Source organism: Rhipicephalus microplus, unplaced genomic scaffold (assembly GCF_043290135.1).
Source record: "Rhipicephalus microplus isolate Deutch F79 unplaced genomic scaffold, USDA_Rmic scaffold_16, whole genome shotgun sequence".
Classification (NCBI taxonomy): domain Eukaryota; kingdom Metazoa; phylum Arthropoda; class Arachnida; order Ixodida; family Ixodidae; genus Rhipicephalus; species Rhipicephalus microplus.
In genome coordinates, this window is record NW_027464589.1 from 7,305,783 (window position 1) to 7,323,573 (window position 17,791).

General features: G+C 47.8%; 2 protein-coding genes across 8 annotated transcripts in view; both read right to left on the minus strand.

The window, feature by feature from the left end:
* The window catches only part of Hel89B (histone acetyltransferase 1), a 913,881-nt gene that overhangs the window by 878,573 nt on the left and 17,517 nt on the right, over positions 1–17,791 (minus strand). For 6 of the 7 annotated variants that reach the window (XR_012888773.1, XR_012888774.1, XM_075883340.1 and 3 more), the window contains exons 2-3: positions 6,076–6,202; positions 4,081–4,201 (exon numbers count right to left, since the gene is read on the minus strand). Coding sequence is in view for 5 of the 7 variants with exons in the window: in XM_075883340.1 (XP_075739455.1) it covers positions 4,081–4,201; positions 6,076–6,202 (248 nt within the window). In the remaining 2 variants the exon portion in view is untranslated. The remainder of the gene's footprint in view (positions 1–4,080; positions 4,202–6,075; positions 6,203–17,791) is intronic. The other variant, XM_037419311.2, reaches the window with a different exon arrangement.
* The window catches only part of LOC142784951 (uncharacterized), a 166,749-nt gene that overhangs the window by 142,824 nt on the left and 6,134 nt on the right, over positions 1–17,791 (minus strand). The window lies entirely within an intron of this gene.

The window sequence follows — 17,791 nt, forward strand, 5'->3', positions numbered from 1 at the left end:
AGAGGAGACGCTCTTTTTGGCTACTGGTTGAGGTGCCCTCCGTCATGATTTTGATCGACTGAGCCAATTACTTCAAAAGTCGTGTTGTTTGAATTTAAATAGTGGTGGAGAACTGACTACAGCAAGTGCTTGAAACGGGGTAGTACCTAATGCCATCACTAAATGTTCCGCTAAATAGCGGCATCACCTAGCGTCATTTCAAAACAATAACAGGAAAAATATGTTGCAATTGGGCCAGATTCCATATTCAACATTTGAAAATTAGTATCTACACATTTTACTAGTGAAGTGAGCAATAATAGTTAAACATTCCTCAACATGTTAGAAACACTTCTCAACTTGCTATACTGTCCCCAAGCCGACGTCAAAACAGTGACGCAGACCTCCATTTGCCTCATCGGCTGCTTGCTTCCCCTCGTCCTCGCAACCCATGCGGACTGTCCCCTTTTTGACTTCACGAACGGCACGCCTCTACCTGAATTTGAAATGTAGTCGAGAGTTCGACGGAATGCCGTCTGGTCAGGTAAAGGCATTGTTGAAAAAACAGGTCACTGACCAATGTCAAATAAAAACAAAGACGTTTCGGGATCCGTACGGATCCCTTGTTCACAATGGGATGACGGCTGAGCACCAGGTTCTTATGTAACGCTGAGCGCATGACGCAAAGTCCGGGAGTACACGTGGTTTAGTGTGCCAGATGATCTATTGATTGTGTTACTTGTCGTTTGAATGATTTCACTAATCATTCAAACGACAAGTAACACAATCAATAGATCATCTGGCACACTAAACCACGTGTACTCCCGGACTTTGCGTCATGCGCTCAGCGTTACATAAGAACCTGGTGCTCAGCCGTCATCCCATTGTGAACAAGGGATCCGTACGGATCCCGAAACGTCTTTGTTTTTATTTGACATTGGTCAGTGACCTGTTTTTTCAACACTGAATTTGAAATGCATACAAAATTGCACCACAGACTGCGCTGTGCATGCTCTTGCTTTAATTCAGGTCCTGCTTCGCAAGTTCCTCAAAAGTGCACCAGACATCGATCACTCGGCACAGGATAATCACGCACGACAACACACACCCGATCAACCAGCAGCACCCTTACCACGTGTCGACACAAGAACGCCAAGCAATTCGTACGCAAGTCCGAGAGATGCTTGACAATGGCGTCATCGAACCATCCAACAGTCAGTCCGAGATTGTCTCCGGTCACCCTTGTCAAAAAGCAAGACTGGACATTACGCTTCTGCGTCGACTACCGGAAGCTTAAGAACGTGACCAAAAAGGACGTGAACCCACTGCCGTGTATCGACTTGTTGAATAGTTTTCATTGTGCCCACTATTTCTATTCTCTCGATCTGAAAAGTGAGTACTGGCAAATCAAGGTAGATGAGCGAGACCACGAGAAAGCAGCCTTCGTAACTACAGGCGGCCTCTACCAATTTCGAGCACTTAGTTTTGGCTAGTGTTCAGCGCTTGCAACTTTCCAGCGAATGATGGACACTGTCCTCACAAGGCTGAAGTCTTGTCTTGTGTACCTTGATGATTTGCCGGTCTCTTCTGCCACGTTCGAGCAGCACCTTCACGACCTGCGCACAATTGCTGGAGGCAGACCTCACACTAAAACCCCAAAAGTGCCACTTCGATTATGAGGGACTCAAAATTTCTTTGACATGTAGTTGACGACGAGAGGGTCTGGCTTGATCCAAACAAGTTTGTTGCTGTTGCCAAAATACCATCTTTTGTCGATAAGATTGCCATCTGGCGCTTTCTTGGTTTGTGTGCCTACAATTGCAGGTTCATGCACAGCTATTCACAGACAGCGAAACCGTTGATTCGCCTCACAAGAAACGACACACCATTTGTTTGGGAGAATGCCCAACAAGCAGTTTTTGCTGAACTGTGACAGCAAATGCAATCAGTGTTCATTTTCGCTAATTTCGACCATTATGCTGACACAGATGTGCATATTGACGCTAGAAACATTGGTCTCTGTAAACTGCTCGTTCAGTTTGAAGATGGCATCGGAAGAGTCATAGTCTGTGCCAGCCACTCTCTATTCCATGCTGATGCAAATCATTCCACTACGAAAAAAGAGTGTGTTGCAGTTGTGTGGGCAATCAACAAGATTTGCCAGTACCTTTATGGTCGTCCCTTCAAAATAGTGACAGACTACCATGCCCTCTGTTGGTTGGCAAACATGCACAACCTTTCGGGAAGACAAGCATGGTGGAGCTTGCGGCTGCAGGAATTCGACATCACCATAGTTTGTAAGTCCGACCGTGAGCATGAAGACACTCGCACACTGTTGCACACTCCCCTTTGTGTCGTCAGTCAGGGAGCAGAGGATGACAAAGGTTTCCTGGCTGCCATTAGCTCATGAGAATTGAGCGGATAACAGCGCTATGACGAAGAGATTCGATCAATCATCGATCATTAAGAGAGCCACGACACAACCGTACCACATCATCTGTCTCGCTCGTTGACTGAGAGACAGCGTGCTACACAAGAAGAACGCCCCTTTCAACGACTGTGCTTACCTCCTGGTGGTTCCTCAACACATGCAAGACGAAGTTTCCTTCGCTTGTCATGGTGAACCCACATCTGGTCACGTGGGCTACTCAAGAGCACTTGCTAGAGTGAGTGAGAGATACTATTGATCCGGATTTCATCAAGCATCAAACAGTAGATCAAGGGCTCTCGGGAATGCCAGTGCCAAAAGCAACCATCTATTCGACCAAGTCGGCATAGACATTCGCAGGCCATTTCCCCTGTCAGCTGATGGCAACAAATAAGTGATCGCAGTCACTGACTACTTACCACGCTACACTGCGACGCAGACATGCCCGCGAGCTACGGCTTTCGAGGCAGTGCAATTTTTCATGCACCACATCGTATTGCATCACGGTGCACCTTTTAGCGTGATAACAGACAGAGGGACAGCCTTCACGGTACAGCTTATGGTCCAAGTTTTTCAACTAAGCAACACCAGGCATCCAAAGACAACCACGTACCATCCGTAAACCAACGGGCTTACCGAGTGACTGAATGAGACGCTTGCAGACATTATTGCAATGTATATCGCTGTGAAACACAAAACACACGACCGAATCTTGCCGTGACCTTCGCGTAACACCGCCGAGCAAGAGACCACGCGAGTTACGCCATTTCGGCTTCTCCATAGCCTCAAAGTGCAGACAGTGGACTCTATGCTTCCTTGTCAAGATGACGAGTTGGCAACCGACACCGAGGAATTTGTAGAACGTAGCGAGGAAGCTTGACAGTTTGCGAGACTACACGTCAGCCAGCAGGAGCAGATAGACGCACGACGCTATAACACCCGCCACGGGGAAGGTCTGCAACTCCGGAGACCAACCAAGTTTGGGTGTGGACGCCCGTTCGGCGCTGATGCCTCAGTGAAACGTTACTCAGCCGATATTTTGATTTGTATAAAGTGCTACGCCGCGTTAGTGACGTGAACTACAAAGTGGTCCCGGACTTAACACCACAGGCACAAACCACGCAATACCAAGCTCAGACATAGTTCATGTTGAGTGCATGAGCCGTTCATTGCGTGTTGGTAACATTTTGTCTTCCTTCAATGGTCTTTGTGTTTTCATTTATTTTTGCAAACTTGCTTGTTTGTTCATTGACTTTTTTCTCACGTTCATTTTCTACTTTCCCTTAATCAGAGTTTTAATTTCCTTTTTTTTCCTTCACGCACCTATGTTATAGAATCATGGCGGCACTACATTCTTTTCTTGTTCTCTCTTTGGTTTCTTGTCTTTTTTGCTGAAGGGTGAATAATGTTATGAGCAAGTTCGAGGGCAAGAGAAAAAAAAAGAAGATTGCGTGCGCCTTCTTCGCTCGAAAGCCACCCGTGACCGACATGCTTTTTGAGAGCTGGCTACACCGTGGTTAACCCCTGCACTTTTGAAGTCTGATGACAGTATCTAGTGCACCCTAATTTGCGCCTAAAGAAAATATCTAGTGCCACAGTCAAACATACCTCAACAGATCCATATGATCCCTATAGATCACTACATAATAATAGCACATGTAAATGAAGATCACCTTGTTCCACCTTGGACAATCCTGGGGGATCCCACTGAGGCACATGGGATATGATGGCCTCCACAGCTTGGCTGGCTGCGATGCGTGTGTCCCATGATGAGCTGTGCAGGTATCTTCGCACCTGTAACACCACAAGAAAGGGCTTGGCCATTAGAAAATAAAAATGGACAAAAAACACTTTTTCTTTTTACAAGGCCAGGGGTGCAACAGCCAAAATGAAATTCGAAGCAGCAAATTGCTACTTTTGGAGCATTAAAATCCCAATTTCAAATAGCTTATACAAAAAAACAAATTTTTTTATCATGAAAAAAAAAACAAAATTTAGGGCAGTAAAAAAATAAGGCTTATACACACATGTAAAAAACATTCAACCAACCAAAATCATGCAGAGTGAACATGAGCACTGCTATTTGAATAAAAGTACTATTCTGAATTACCACATTCAGCACAGTACTGTCAAGGCAGTTCAAGGGTGCATAGACCCTGCACTGTGCAGTGCCCTGGGGAAATGCCAAAATAGTTTAGCACATTCCCTTGGGCTTTACTTTATTCATTTATTTATCGAATACATACAGCACTTTCATAGGCATTGCAATGGGGGAAAAGTGGGTGGGGAAGGTAAATAAAGGACATTACACAAAGCATGGGTTACACGGAGAAAACGTTGAAACCTGATCATAACTATAATAGTACATCACAACATAACATGATTATGCCTATCACCTCGTAGCGACTGGACAAATGCTGCATTTGTATTTATGCTAACAATGTGTGCCAGTAACCGATTCGAGGCTATAATTGTATTGGGGAAAAAGGATTTGCTGGTACTTTTACAGGATACTTCTTTTACATTTAAGTCATGATCCACTCGCTTAGTTACGTAGTCAGGGTTGCTACGGAACACCAACAGTTAGAGGAGTGCTCTACACTCTGTGGGGTCTTGAAATAGAGAAAGCGCCACGTTCTTGGAGTGAACGGACACAGTTGACAGGGTCGGAACGAACCAAACAACACACATTTATTTAACTGCTTTTAGATGGACGATATCAGCTGAGTTAATATACATCAATTGTGATCCCCACGCTAAAACGTCCTTACACAATATTCCACAACACTCAACAACATGACAAACACAAGCGACAAACGCTTGGCTCAACACGAGGGCCCACGGCAGACAACCCGCGCTGCCGTGCACCGGGGACCCATTGCGAGAGACAACCGTTTGTGCCAACCACCAAGCGCCAAAGAGGCCCGCTTCTCTCTCATCAGTCGTCCCGCAGGCTTGCCGCCAGGTGCATTCGCCGGCGTTACCGTTCTAACCATGATGATGATGGTGGTGATACACGCTCGCGAGCACAACACTACCTACCGCTACATATATACCCCATTAAGTGGACAGAAGGCTAGCAGCCAAGGCAGCTCTGTTGGCAGAGCATCGGACATGTTATTCAAAAGTTGCAGGTTCAGTGACTGCCCGCGGAAAGTTGTCCAGTTTTCTTTCTTCATACTTAGATTTCATTTACTAATAACCCCCTCCCCTGCACTTTCCTTGTCAGTGTCGTCTGTTAGTTCTCATTAATATTGTGTCCAACAAAAAAACGAGCCCTTAGAATGTTCACTTCTTCCCTTTATCAATAGATATATGTGTGGCACCGAACTTGGGTACAGGCATCAATAGCGCCTTAAAAAAGCAAACACTGCTAAGTAGCCCGTGTCAGCACATTACAGCAGTGGCCTTGCCCTTACGCAGTGGTTTCTTGCTGCATAGAGCAAGGCTGGCGAACCACTCAGGCACACAGCCTGCAGAATTTGTTTTCTGCATCAAGATTCGGCCAGCAGAAGCAACTACCAATAACCGATATCTGTCATCGGTTATTCAATTTCGCATCTGAAAACAAGAGTTGAATGTACACAATTCAGCAGATTTCTGATATTTTTACTGTATCTTCAGTTTTCCTTACTGTTTTATGAAATACCATTTCATGCATAACGAACCTTGGCCAGGAGGTTGTGCAGTTCATGTGGATGCAGCTTCTGCACCTCGCCCAGCTGGACAGCCGCTGCTCGCCGCGTCACAGGTGAGGAGCCAGTGTCCAAAAGGAGGAACAAACGGTCCAGCCTGCTGGCAAGAAAGATGAAGCACACGTTCCAGTGGCATCCCCTCATGACACACAAAGACTAATAAAAGAGGAGCTGTGTCTGGAGAATGGCCTAAATGTGACTTCATAAGCTAAAGAGGCCCGGCAACACTTTTCCAAGTAACTATCGCATGATTTCATTAAAAGAGTTCATTGCCTCAGGAATCAACCACCAGAAAACATTTAGAATACATCAAATACAAGCGAAGTTGCAGAGATTTGCCCTAGAGATGTGCACAGGCTTCAGGTAGCCTAAAAGCCCAGCCCGCTGACCGGATTTGGGTGCGCAGACGTCTTCTCCTATTGGGCCCGCGCCGGGCTTGGGCTACAAAGCTTTCTATCGGACGTGGCAGATGCAAAGCCTGAATCAAGCCCAAAACATAGACGCTGTGCCGGAACTGTTCTTCCATCGCAAAGCACCTTCTCCGCAACTGCCCCCCGCTCTTTTTGCGGCAGATGCAAAGCATGACTCAAGCCCAAAACATAGACGCTGTGCCGGAACTGTTTTTCCATCGCAAAGCACCTTCTCCGCAACTGCCCCCCGCTCTTTTTCTCGATTGCCCTTTTCACTTTAAACGCGAACAAGATGAGCTTTGCGATTATCTATCCACAAAATAATCTCCGCTCTCACATTTCAGGTTTCTGAAAGAACAAATGGTCTAAATTTCATCTCCCACGCGTACTTTGCTCCGCGGAAAGAGGACGCTCACGCGTGCGTTCGCTTATCTCGCGGTGGAGACAAGTGTACGCCTTGGGCTTTCACCAGAACGATTCTGTTGTAGCCACCAGATGCACAAAGGTCACTGCACTCATTGCACAGTCTTCGTTTGCGAAATGGGCGTGCTTTTCAGACACAGCAAAGTAACAACTGAGACACGTACTCGCGTTCATATGTACCTGTGAGCCCGTTTCGTGCATCATATGCGTGTGAGAAACGCGGGGCACATTTCGATCTTCTTGTCATTCTTTGCACGACCTTCCAATTTGTTGCTTTCAAGTTCATTGCTCCACCTTTGCGGCAAAGCTGTGACTTTTTTTGAACAATAGTGTTGATGTGTTCTGTTTAATCACTCCCAATACGTTAGCTTTAACTCTGGCAATTCATCTCAAATCAAAGTCACATCAGGGGTACCACAAGGGTCCGTTCTTGGCCCTTTATTATTTTTGATTTTTATTAATGATTTACCACAATCTATTACCTGTAAATTACGTCTCTACGCCAATGACTGCGTTCTATATAACACCATTAACTCCGTTCAAGATCACTATCTTCTCAATGATTCGTTTAGTGCCTTTTGCTCTTGGTGGGACACATGGCAAATGAATATCAATTTCCGTAAAACTGTCTCGATGTCGTTCACTACCAAAACGCAGACTTCCGTTTTCAACTACTCTTTCAATGACCTAATGCTCCAAAGGGTTTCAGATTATAAATACCTTGGCGTGATTTTCACCACTAATCTCTCCTGGTCTAATCATATCAATTCAGTCTGCACCAAATCTCTTAAAAAAACTAGGCTACCTAAGACGTACCCTCAGAACTTCCCCACATGAAACTAAATTACTAATGTACAAAACACTAATTCGTCCAGTTCTTGATTACGCCTCTATCGTTTGGTGTCCGTACAAAAAAAAGAGAAATAAAACAAATTGAATCTGTGCAAAAAAAAGCAATCCGTTTCATTTGTCGACGCTATGACCACCATTTTTCGCCTACATCCGCCATTACTACTTTAAATCTAACCTCACTCTCTATTCGATGCGATATCGAGTCGCTCAAATTCTTGCATGCCATCGTTCACTCAGTTAACCGTCTCTCCGATAACAGCTATCTTACGTATGCTATGCCAACCGTTACTCGAAATAATCATGCCCTAAACCTCGCCCCTTTTTACGCACACACCAATATTTCAAATTTAGCTTTTTTCCTAGAACGATAGAACAATGGAATTTACTGCCGGGTGAGATTAGGAGTGCATCGATAAATCAATTCCTGCCTTCTCTTGGAAGTCGTATCTAACCAATAGTTCCTTGCTTTGTTCTGGTAATATGTACGCCCCGCAGTGCCCATTCATTGGATGTTTATTTTTGTACTGAATGGAATTGCCATGTATATTGTATTTTGTTCGTGTGTTATATTGTAGTGTGTTCCCGGAAGTGATACTTTTGTAATTCACTGCTGTTTTTTTTTCACCCACTCCTGCTATAGCCCTTAATGGGCTGCAGTATGTGAATAAAAAAAAAATGTAGTGGGGGGTCGGCTCGTAGGACCGAAACTGGTCAAGTCTCTCAGGAAGAAGTCGAGCAGACTAGCCGAAGCTGTTAACAGTAAAGTTTATTTACAGCACGCCAAGGAGCCGCCCAGAAAGAGCTCTCATGCCGTGCCCAAACCCCAACGGAGCCGTACATGAGGCACATACAAGATGTCTTAGCCTTGTACCGGCAAGTTGATAGCCAAATGCCGAAAGCCGACAAAGTCAGCCACATTCTGAAAGGCACCGCTGACGACGCCTTTTGCTTGTTTCTGTACAAAGACTGCTCCACCATTGATGACATTATAGCACTCAGAAACGCGGTTCCGAAAACACAGCACGGTTTATTAATGCATCTCCGCCATTGTTCCAACTACTTCTTTCTCCTCAGCAGACTACACACTACTAGCTTATGTCCCAAGAGTGTCGTGCCAGAAGAAGAAGAAAAGTATGCCACAAATAGGCCCCCCTGCAGACAAGTAGCCGTGGGCACTTGAAGAAAAAAAAATGATCAGACGGAGCTTGTCAGAATAAGTGCTGGCTTGATCCATTCAATGCTGACTTTGTCTTCATGCCCATTACGCAGGATTGTAAAATGATGTTCAGAACGCTTGATGACTGGGAAAGGACTGTCATAGCGAAGCTGAAGAGCACGGCGAGACGCATGGACACGAACAAAAACATGTGAAGATGTATGTAGGTTTGCCGGCAAAAAAACGTCGTTCTTAGGGTGGGCTGAAGTTGGCGATAGGCACAAGTTTTGCATGAAGATCCGCAGACGCTGGACGAAAAAAGATGGATCTGAAACACTCTGCGCAGTAAAGGGGCTGACGAGGTCACCAGGCAAACGGAGTGTGCAGCCATAAACCATTTCGGCTACAGAGCAAGCAAGTTCTGGCCGAAGTGTTGAACGCAGGCCGAGAAGCACGATGGGGAGGTGTGATACCCAATCTTCGGCGTGAGGCTGCGAGGAGAGTGCTGCTTTTAGATGACGGCGGAGTCTCTCCACTAAGCCATTTGATGCTGGATAATACGCAGTTGTGCGAATACGCGCACAACCAAGTAGAGATGTGACAGAGGTGAAAAGCGCTGACTCAAACTGTCTGGCTCGATCAGTAGTCACCGTTGATGGTACACCAAAACGGCTTATCCAAGTAGCAAGAAAGGTACGAGCAACTGTTTCTGCCGTGATGTCAGGCATTGGAGCTGCTTCAGGCCACCTAGCGTACCTGTCAATAGACGTAAGCAAATACGTATTTCCCCGAATGAAAGTAATGGCCCGACAATGTCCAAATGAATGGTGTCGAAACGTGCATCAGGGAGAGAGAATTTTCCCCGTGGAGGCTTGGTGTGGCGTTGCACCTTAATAGGCTGACATGCTCTGCAAGTGCGAACTCAGTCACGAATGTTAGCGTGTATGCGCGGCCAGACATAGCGTTCAGTGACCAGATGTTGCGGAGCTCTTACGTTTGGATGGCACATGAAGTGGAGGGTGTCAAAAACAGCACGACGAAGCTGTGAAGGAACATAGATTCGAGTGCAGTTGTGTGAAGCATCGCACCAGAGCGTAACGTCGTCGTCGGGGAAGTTGACTTGTTCCAGTCGGAGGGAAGTAGAGGATCGGAGTCGTGGAAGCTCAATGCCTAATGCCTGTGCCTGCGCGAGCGAGGACAATGAAAGGCCGGTGGTGCCTGACATAGCATTGATGATAATACGACTGAGAGCGTCCGCTGCACTGTTAAAGCTGCCTTTTACATAACGTATGTCTGTGGTGAGTTCGGCAATGAAATAAAGGTGTCGAAGTTCTTTAGGAGTGTGCTTGGCGCTGCAGGAACGTAAAGCCGAAACAAGGGGCTTGTGGTCGGTAAGAATGGCAAATTGTCGCCCTTCAGGGAAGTACCTGAAATGCTTCACCACAAGGTAGGCCGCGAGGAGCTCCCGTCCGAAAGTACTATACCGGCGCTTAGTGTCACGTAACTTGCGAGAAAAGAAGGAAATTGGAGCCCATGCACCATTGATCCATTGATGAAGAGCGGCCCCAACTGCTTCTGAAGAAGCGTCCACCATGAGGCTAGTGGGAGCCGTTGGTGAAGGGTGGTGCAGGAGGGTGGCCTGGGCGAGCTTGGTCTTAACGGCGGCAAAAGCTTGATCCGCGACCGTGTCCCAGGGAAGTGCGGCTGACTCGGCTTGCGAAGTCGAGAGTAGTGCTTCCAGAGGCTGCAGCATTGTAGAGCATGTAGGTAAGAAGCGGCGATAAAAATTCACGAGTCCGAGAAAACGTCGTAGACTGCGTATGGACGTGGGAGGCGGGTACTCGAGGACGTAGCTTGAACCTTGTCAGGTAGAGGAGTGATGCCATCTTTAGTGATCTGATGTCCGAGGAATGCTATCTCCGAGACTCCAAACTGACACTTTTCTACATTGATGACAAGGTCGCAATCACGCAATCGAGCGAAAAGCTGACGTAGATGTGCCTTGTGCGTTTCAGCATCCTCGCTGGCAACGAGAAGATCGTCAATATAGGCGAAACAAAACGGTAAGTCTCTTGTGACTTCGTTTATAAAATGCTGAAATGTCTGAGCTGCATTTCTCAAACCGAAAGGCATTCGTAAATACTCATAGAGCCCAAATGGGGTAATTATTGCAGTTTTGGGAATGTCAGAAGGCTCAACGGGGATCTGGTGATAAGCTTTCACAAGATCAATCTTCAAGTATACAGTTGTGCCGGTTAAAAAGGCAGTACAATCCTGAATATTGGGTAACGGGTATCGATCTGGAACGGTGACTGCATTGACAGCCCGACAATCACCACAGGGCCGCCAGTCATTGTTCTTCTTGGGAACCATGTGTAGCGCCGACGACCACGAGCTTGATAAAGAACAAATGATTTTCAACTGTAACATACGCTCAAACTCGTTGCGAGCAATTCGAAGTTTATCAGGGCCAAGTCGGCGAGGGCGGCAGTGAACCGGTGGGCCTGTGGTAACGATGCAGTGGGTCACAGTGTGCTTGGGGGTCTTATTCATGGGAGACTGCGTTGCAATCTCCGGAAACTCGTTGAGCAGAGCTGTATATGGTGACGTGGGCGGTTTAACGAAAGTGGGGTTTAGGGCCGTTGCGCGGGACAGAAAACCATTGACCGATAAGCCGGTATAGCTATCCACCAGGCGACAGCGGTTCATATCCACGAGCAAATGAAAATGCCTTAAGAAATCGGCGCCTAAGATTGCGTAGTGTACGTCTGCTATCCAAAATAACCATTGCAGTTTCCTCTTAAGATCGAGATCGGGGGTCAGAGGCTTCTGTCCGTAAGTTGCGATGACCGAAGAATTGATCGCTTGTAAAGGAGTTGACTTCTCGCGAAGACGCCAGTCAGTTTTGGACGCTGGAATTATGCTGACTTCTGCTCCAGTGTCCACCAGCAAGCGCAGACCTGTGGTTCTGTCAGTGATGTAGAACAGGCGGCTTGATGCTTGGCCTTGATCGCCCGCCACTGTTATTGACGATCGGCCGGAGCGTTTCCCATGCACCATGAGCAAGGTGGCACACATCTGCGAGCCGCGGCACGAAAACGCCGGTGATAATAGCATGTGTTCTGCGGAGAAAAGCAGTGCTCGGGCTGGTGGAGGGGCCATTGCGGAGCAGCCGACGTGAGAGATGGTCGATGTGGACGAGGGTGGTCATATAAGTTGCGAATGCTCAGCAATTGCAGACGCAACTTGGCGACTTCAGCTGCGAGATCTTTTACCCTTTCTCGGAGAGAATCCGCTTCGGAAATCGGAGAGGTGTGGGCAGCGTTTATGACTGCCGGAGCAACGTCCTTCATGTCATCGGCCATTTCTGCCAGCTCCAACAGCGGCATATCCTGAGCTGGGACAAGAGCCATTCGCATGGTAGGTGGAAGACGCTGTAGAAACAACTCACGTAGTATGGATGTTTCCGAGCTGTCCGGCTGGTCCCCAAGCAGGTGCTGCAGGTGACAAAGAAACTGTGTGGGACGACGGTGCCCGAGCTCTTCGTTGCACAGAAGTTGCTGAATGCGCCAATGCTAAGGCGGAACGAGTCGGTGAAGAAGAGCCTGTTTGACTGTCGTATATGGAGTGTCACTAGGCGGGCCCACGAGGATGTCACGTATTTCGGCCATTGCCTGTGGCGGCAAGGCTTCAACAAGGAGCTCATGCTTGCGAACTTCTGACGTGATGAGATGAATGCGGAACTTGTTCTCGACTTGAATGAACCGTAAGGAGGGATCGGCAAGCCACAGCTGTGGTAGCGTCATGGTAGTACTACCTCCAACAACACCCGAGGAGGGTACATGGCCAGGTGCAGTGGCAGCGGTACCAGGGCTGAGGCTGTCGAGATGCTCACGCTGCTCCATGAAAGGTCGCGTTCGTAGTCCGGGTCACCAATAAATATAGCACTCTGAAACGCGGTTCCGAAAAGAGAGCGGAGTTTATTAATGCATCTCAGTCATTGTTCGAAGTACTACTTCTTTCTCCTCAGCAGACTACCCTCTGCTAGCTTACGTCCCAAGTGTGTCGTGCCAGAAGAAGAAGAAAAGTATGCCACAACATCATCAGGGAGTGCCGAAGGTTCGAAGAAGCAAAGAGCCGATGAGTTATGCAGCATATTGTTCGGCTCCTTAACACTGCCGCCAAGTCGTCGTGCGAAGGCGTCCAGATTCAGTCGCCGCCCAGTACCGAAAACTTTCTACGTCTTGTGAGGCAAGAGATCGAGGCAGCAACTCCATCTGCTCCCCAGGCTCATTTCGACGAGGAGGCCCGCCCGACAGTGTCACTAATCCAGGCCGTTGTGCACGAAGAACTGACTAATGCAGCTATCCAGCCTGTATGTGCCCTAAGTCGTCCCTCAGTTAGCCTTGTTTCATACTACCAGTTACAACTGACCTATTACAGGTACCTTGATCCGAAGCAGTGGCGCACGTGTGAAGACAGGCCGATATGCTTCAACTGCAACGGTGTTGGCCACATTTACCACTATTGTTGTTATCATTGGCCATCAGGTCCCTGTGCACCATACCGTCCAGACAACACTTGATCCTCCTCTTTTCACGGCCATGAGGATCCACCGAACCCTAATGCTCGAAATCTACCCCACGTTACGACCGCTCGCCATAAGCAGCAACATTCTCGGTCACCTATGTCTCATCACTCCCCTTCGCCTTTCCCACGTCATCACTCCTCAGAAAACTGACCATTGCAGCTCCTGGAAGTAATGCTGCATTTACCTATCGACCCAGAAGTTCACTGTTAACTCTGGCAACTTCACAATGCCTTGACAGCGTCCAAAGCTCAGGACAGGTACGCAAGTGTTGTTCGCTGATACATTCTTCTCCATTCTGCCACTGAACGAAGATGGCACCGAGACCAACAGTACTCACATCGGTATGTATGTCTGTATCGGCTTCTTGATCAAAATGGGGAGAATGGTATGCTTTCTTTCGTTAGCCTTGTGAAAAGTTCAGCGACCTTAGCAAAGTTTTCGATGAAGCATCTGTTGTAGGCACAGAGTCCCAGGATTCGTCTGACAGCCTTTCTGTCTTGCGGTTTCGGAAAATTTTCAATTGCTACGATCTTTTCCGGGTCCGGGCGGACGCCTTCCGCACTAACTATGTGCCTGAGGAACCGAAGCTGACGAAATCCAAAGTGACACTTTTCTGGTTTGATGGTCAGTGCTGCCACACGAATGGCATCCAGTACCGTTCTCAGTCGGTGAATGTGCTGCTCGAAGGTAGAGGAAAAAAACCACTACATCGTCGGGGTAGACAAGACACAATCGCCACTTGAGTCCGGAGAGCACAGTGTCCATCATCCTCTGGAAAGTAGTGGGAGCAGAGCACAAACTGAAAGCAAGAACTTTGAACTCTTATAATCCCGTCTGGGGTCACCAACGCAGTCTTCTCGTGATCTCATTCGTCCACCTCGATCTGCCAATATCCATTTTTTTAAGTCCAATCAGTAAAAGAAGTGAGTATTGCGTAACTTATCCAAGGCATCATCGATTCGCAGAAGCGGGTAAGCATCACGCTTTTTGACTTGGTTCAGCTTTCTGTAGTCAACACAAAATCACAGAGTGTTGTCCTTATTTTTGACAAGCACTACCGGTAATGCCCACAGACTGTTGGATGGCTGGATCACGTCATCGCTGAGCATTTTCTGCACTTGGTTCTTGATGGCTTCTCTTTCTTCTGGCGCTTCTCTGTATGGGGGCTGATGCACAGGTGTCACATGTTCTTCAACCACGATGCGGTGCTTTACGACGGGAGTACGTCCGACTTTCGACGAGGTAGAGAAGCACTCGGCAAACTCTCTGATGAGGTCAGCAATCTGTTGTTTCTGAGATGACGAGAGCTCTCTGTCAATGTCTACTGATTGGAGTACATTATCTACTGTCTCTGAAGCTTTATGAAGAATGCAAACATCTGAGACTTAACCGTACTCATGCAGCGATGCTACAGATGTTTCTTTCGTGACATGCCGCAGCTCATTTCCAAAGTTAGTTCATTAGATTTACGCACATCCATCACAAAGGCTCACAGGCTTCTTGCCATGCATAGTTCTTTTTCTAGTAGCAGCCCGATGTTTCCAACCGCTAATCCGTCACAGTCACGGAGAGCTTCACTCCTCACAAGAGCGGTCACACTGAAATGTGGCGGCAGGGTTACATCTTCGTCCACAATGTGGAGAGATAGAACGATTAGGTTCTCCGCATGACAGATGGCGACGGCATTCTCTGTAGAAAACGAAACCTAAGATTCTTGCAAGTCGATGACTGCATTGCTTGTTTACAAAAAGTCCATGCTATAATCAGTTCACGGGAGCATTCAGGAAGCAGAATGAAGCTTCTGACATACATGAATCTTCTTATTCCTATCGTTGCGGTGCATGATCTTACGGGGCTAAGTGCCCTCCAGCGGTACGTATCTGAGGTCTGGTTCATTCATTCATTCATCACCTTTTTTCACCTTCTTTGCGAGAGCACTAATGACAACAGAACAGTGTGCCCGAGTGTCTATTTGCGCAATGGCTTCGACGTCGTCGATCGTGACTAACAGTTCGGAGATGACGTCACTACTACTGCACTTGTCCGACATTGCATAACTGCTGCTGTCCTGTCGGGCTAACAATGGAGGGTTTTTAGTTGTCAGTATATCAGTGGCCTCACCTTCAAAGGTCGTTGGCCGTAGTTTTCCCGCCGCGGGCTAGGTGCGCGTGGTCTTCGGTTCGGAGATTCGATGACGGACGAGGACTCAGCCACCAATAGCGCATCGATGCTGTCAAACGTGACTCCCATTGTTGCGTGTCTTGAGGTGAATTGCGTGAAGACAAATACTTTTCGATTTCGTAGGGTCGGTCACCGCACCGCGGGCACGGTGCATTGACTGGAAAACCACGCAGTCCTGCTCGACAATACTGGCACGCCGGGTAAAGGTGACCTGCTTCTCCGCAGTAGTAGCAGAGGGGCCCCGGTCTACACTGCACCATACATCACTCCTACGTGGTCTTGCTTCTGGCATGGGTAGCGGCGTACTCGGAGAAAACGTCGGAGGCATCACAGCAGTCGTAGCCGTCCGGTTCATGCGTCCGAGGTCCTGTTGTAAAACTTGCGCGTACGACAACTGAGGCGGAGGCTCCGGTTGTGCGCGCTGTAGTACCTCAGGTTGTAGTTAAAGAACCGCTTGCCGCACTTCTTCGCGCACAACGTCGACAAGCGAGGACATCACTGGATGACCTTGAGTCATTTGCATTTTCTGAAGCTCTTCCCTTACCACAACCCTCACTATTTCATGCAAGAGGTCAATGTTGCTTGTGGGGGTTGTCGGCACCGGGCAACAGATGAGACGCTTACTTCCCTGTTGTATTGCCGCACGCCCTGCTGCAGTCTTTTCTATCATTGTCAACTCTGTTCTGAACTCGGCAATGGAGTGGGGTGAATTACGCACCAGGCCTGCAAAAAGCTCCTCCTTCACTTCAGGCATCAGGTACCGCAACTTCTTTTCCTCAGTCATGTTCAGGTCGGCCCGGCGAAACAGTCGGGACATGTCTTCAATGTACATGGCAACCCTCTCGTTGTTTCGTTTGCTTCGCGTCTGAAGAGCGGCATCTGCTTTTTCTTTGCGGTCCGTGTTTGAGTACGTAGTAAGGAACCTTTTTTGAAAGTCGTTCCACAACAACAAGGACGCTTCATGGTTCTTGAACCATGTACGCGCAGAATCTTGCAGTGCGACGTAGACGTAACACAGTTTCGTGCCTTCGTTCCAACCGTTCAGTTTGGCGACGCGTTCGAAACCGTCGAGCCAGTCCTTGGAATCCTCGAAAATATCACAGTGGAAGACCTCTCGTATTCGGGGTGAATCCATGACGATATGAGATGGAAATGAAGTCGCTTGGGTGGCCATTGCAGAGTCTCCGGAACTTAGTCTCCACTGGTCTCAAAGAATCGAAGACGGCACCAAACTCGAGCTGCTCGCCTCGCAGGTGGTGACTCGTGCGTTGGTGTACAGGAGTCAACTGCGCCGACTCCAACCTTCGAGGTTCTGGGCTATGTTCCCTAACCTGAGATGGGCTTGGAATCATACCCAGCACCTCCACCAGTTTGTAACGAACAAATACAACGCTGGAAGCTAAAACAACTATTTATTTGGGGCAAACTAGTGCCCGTCAACCGAATACACAGAGGAGGTCCTGATCTCAATAGTGAAAACCTCGTCAACTTCTTCTTTCTGTGTCTCGCCGCGTGCCGCTCCTTCGAAAAGCCACCAGCCTTCTTTTTCCAGCCCGTGGTGTGGTGACACGTGCAGTCAGCGTTGCATGGCGCGTTTGGCTTGTCAGTTGGTGTGGCGGAATTTATAAGAGCAGGAAGCGGCGCAAGACTTCGGCTGGTGTCTAACAACATACGGCAATATTGGAGTGTGCCAGGATTATTTATCTTTCCAACTGGTCTTTCACGACCCAGGATCATCGATTACGAAAAATTGTTGGGAATCGTGACTGCACTGAGACTCAGTTGAGAGAAGTCACATTGTTCGAGAGCACAGAAAAGGAAGTTCGCGAGGCACATGAAGCCGAGAAGAAGATACTCATCTTAAAGTCTCCCTTAGCTGGAACATCTTACGCAAGAGACGATGACACTAGACCATCTGCTTCTGTCAAGTGGGAGCTTTCTATAGCATCTGTCCGCGGACGCTAGTGGCTCCATTCAATGACAAAAGAGATGATATAGATGTACACCATTTTTAAAGAATGGCAATGGGTAAAAAATGGCACAGAATCGAGTTGGCAGCAGCACCGAGTGTGTTTG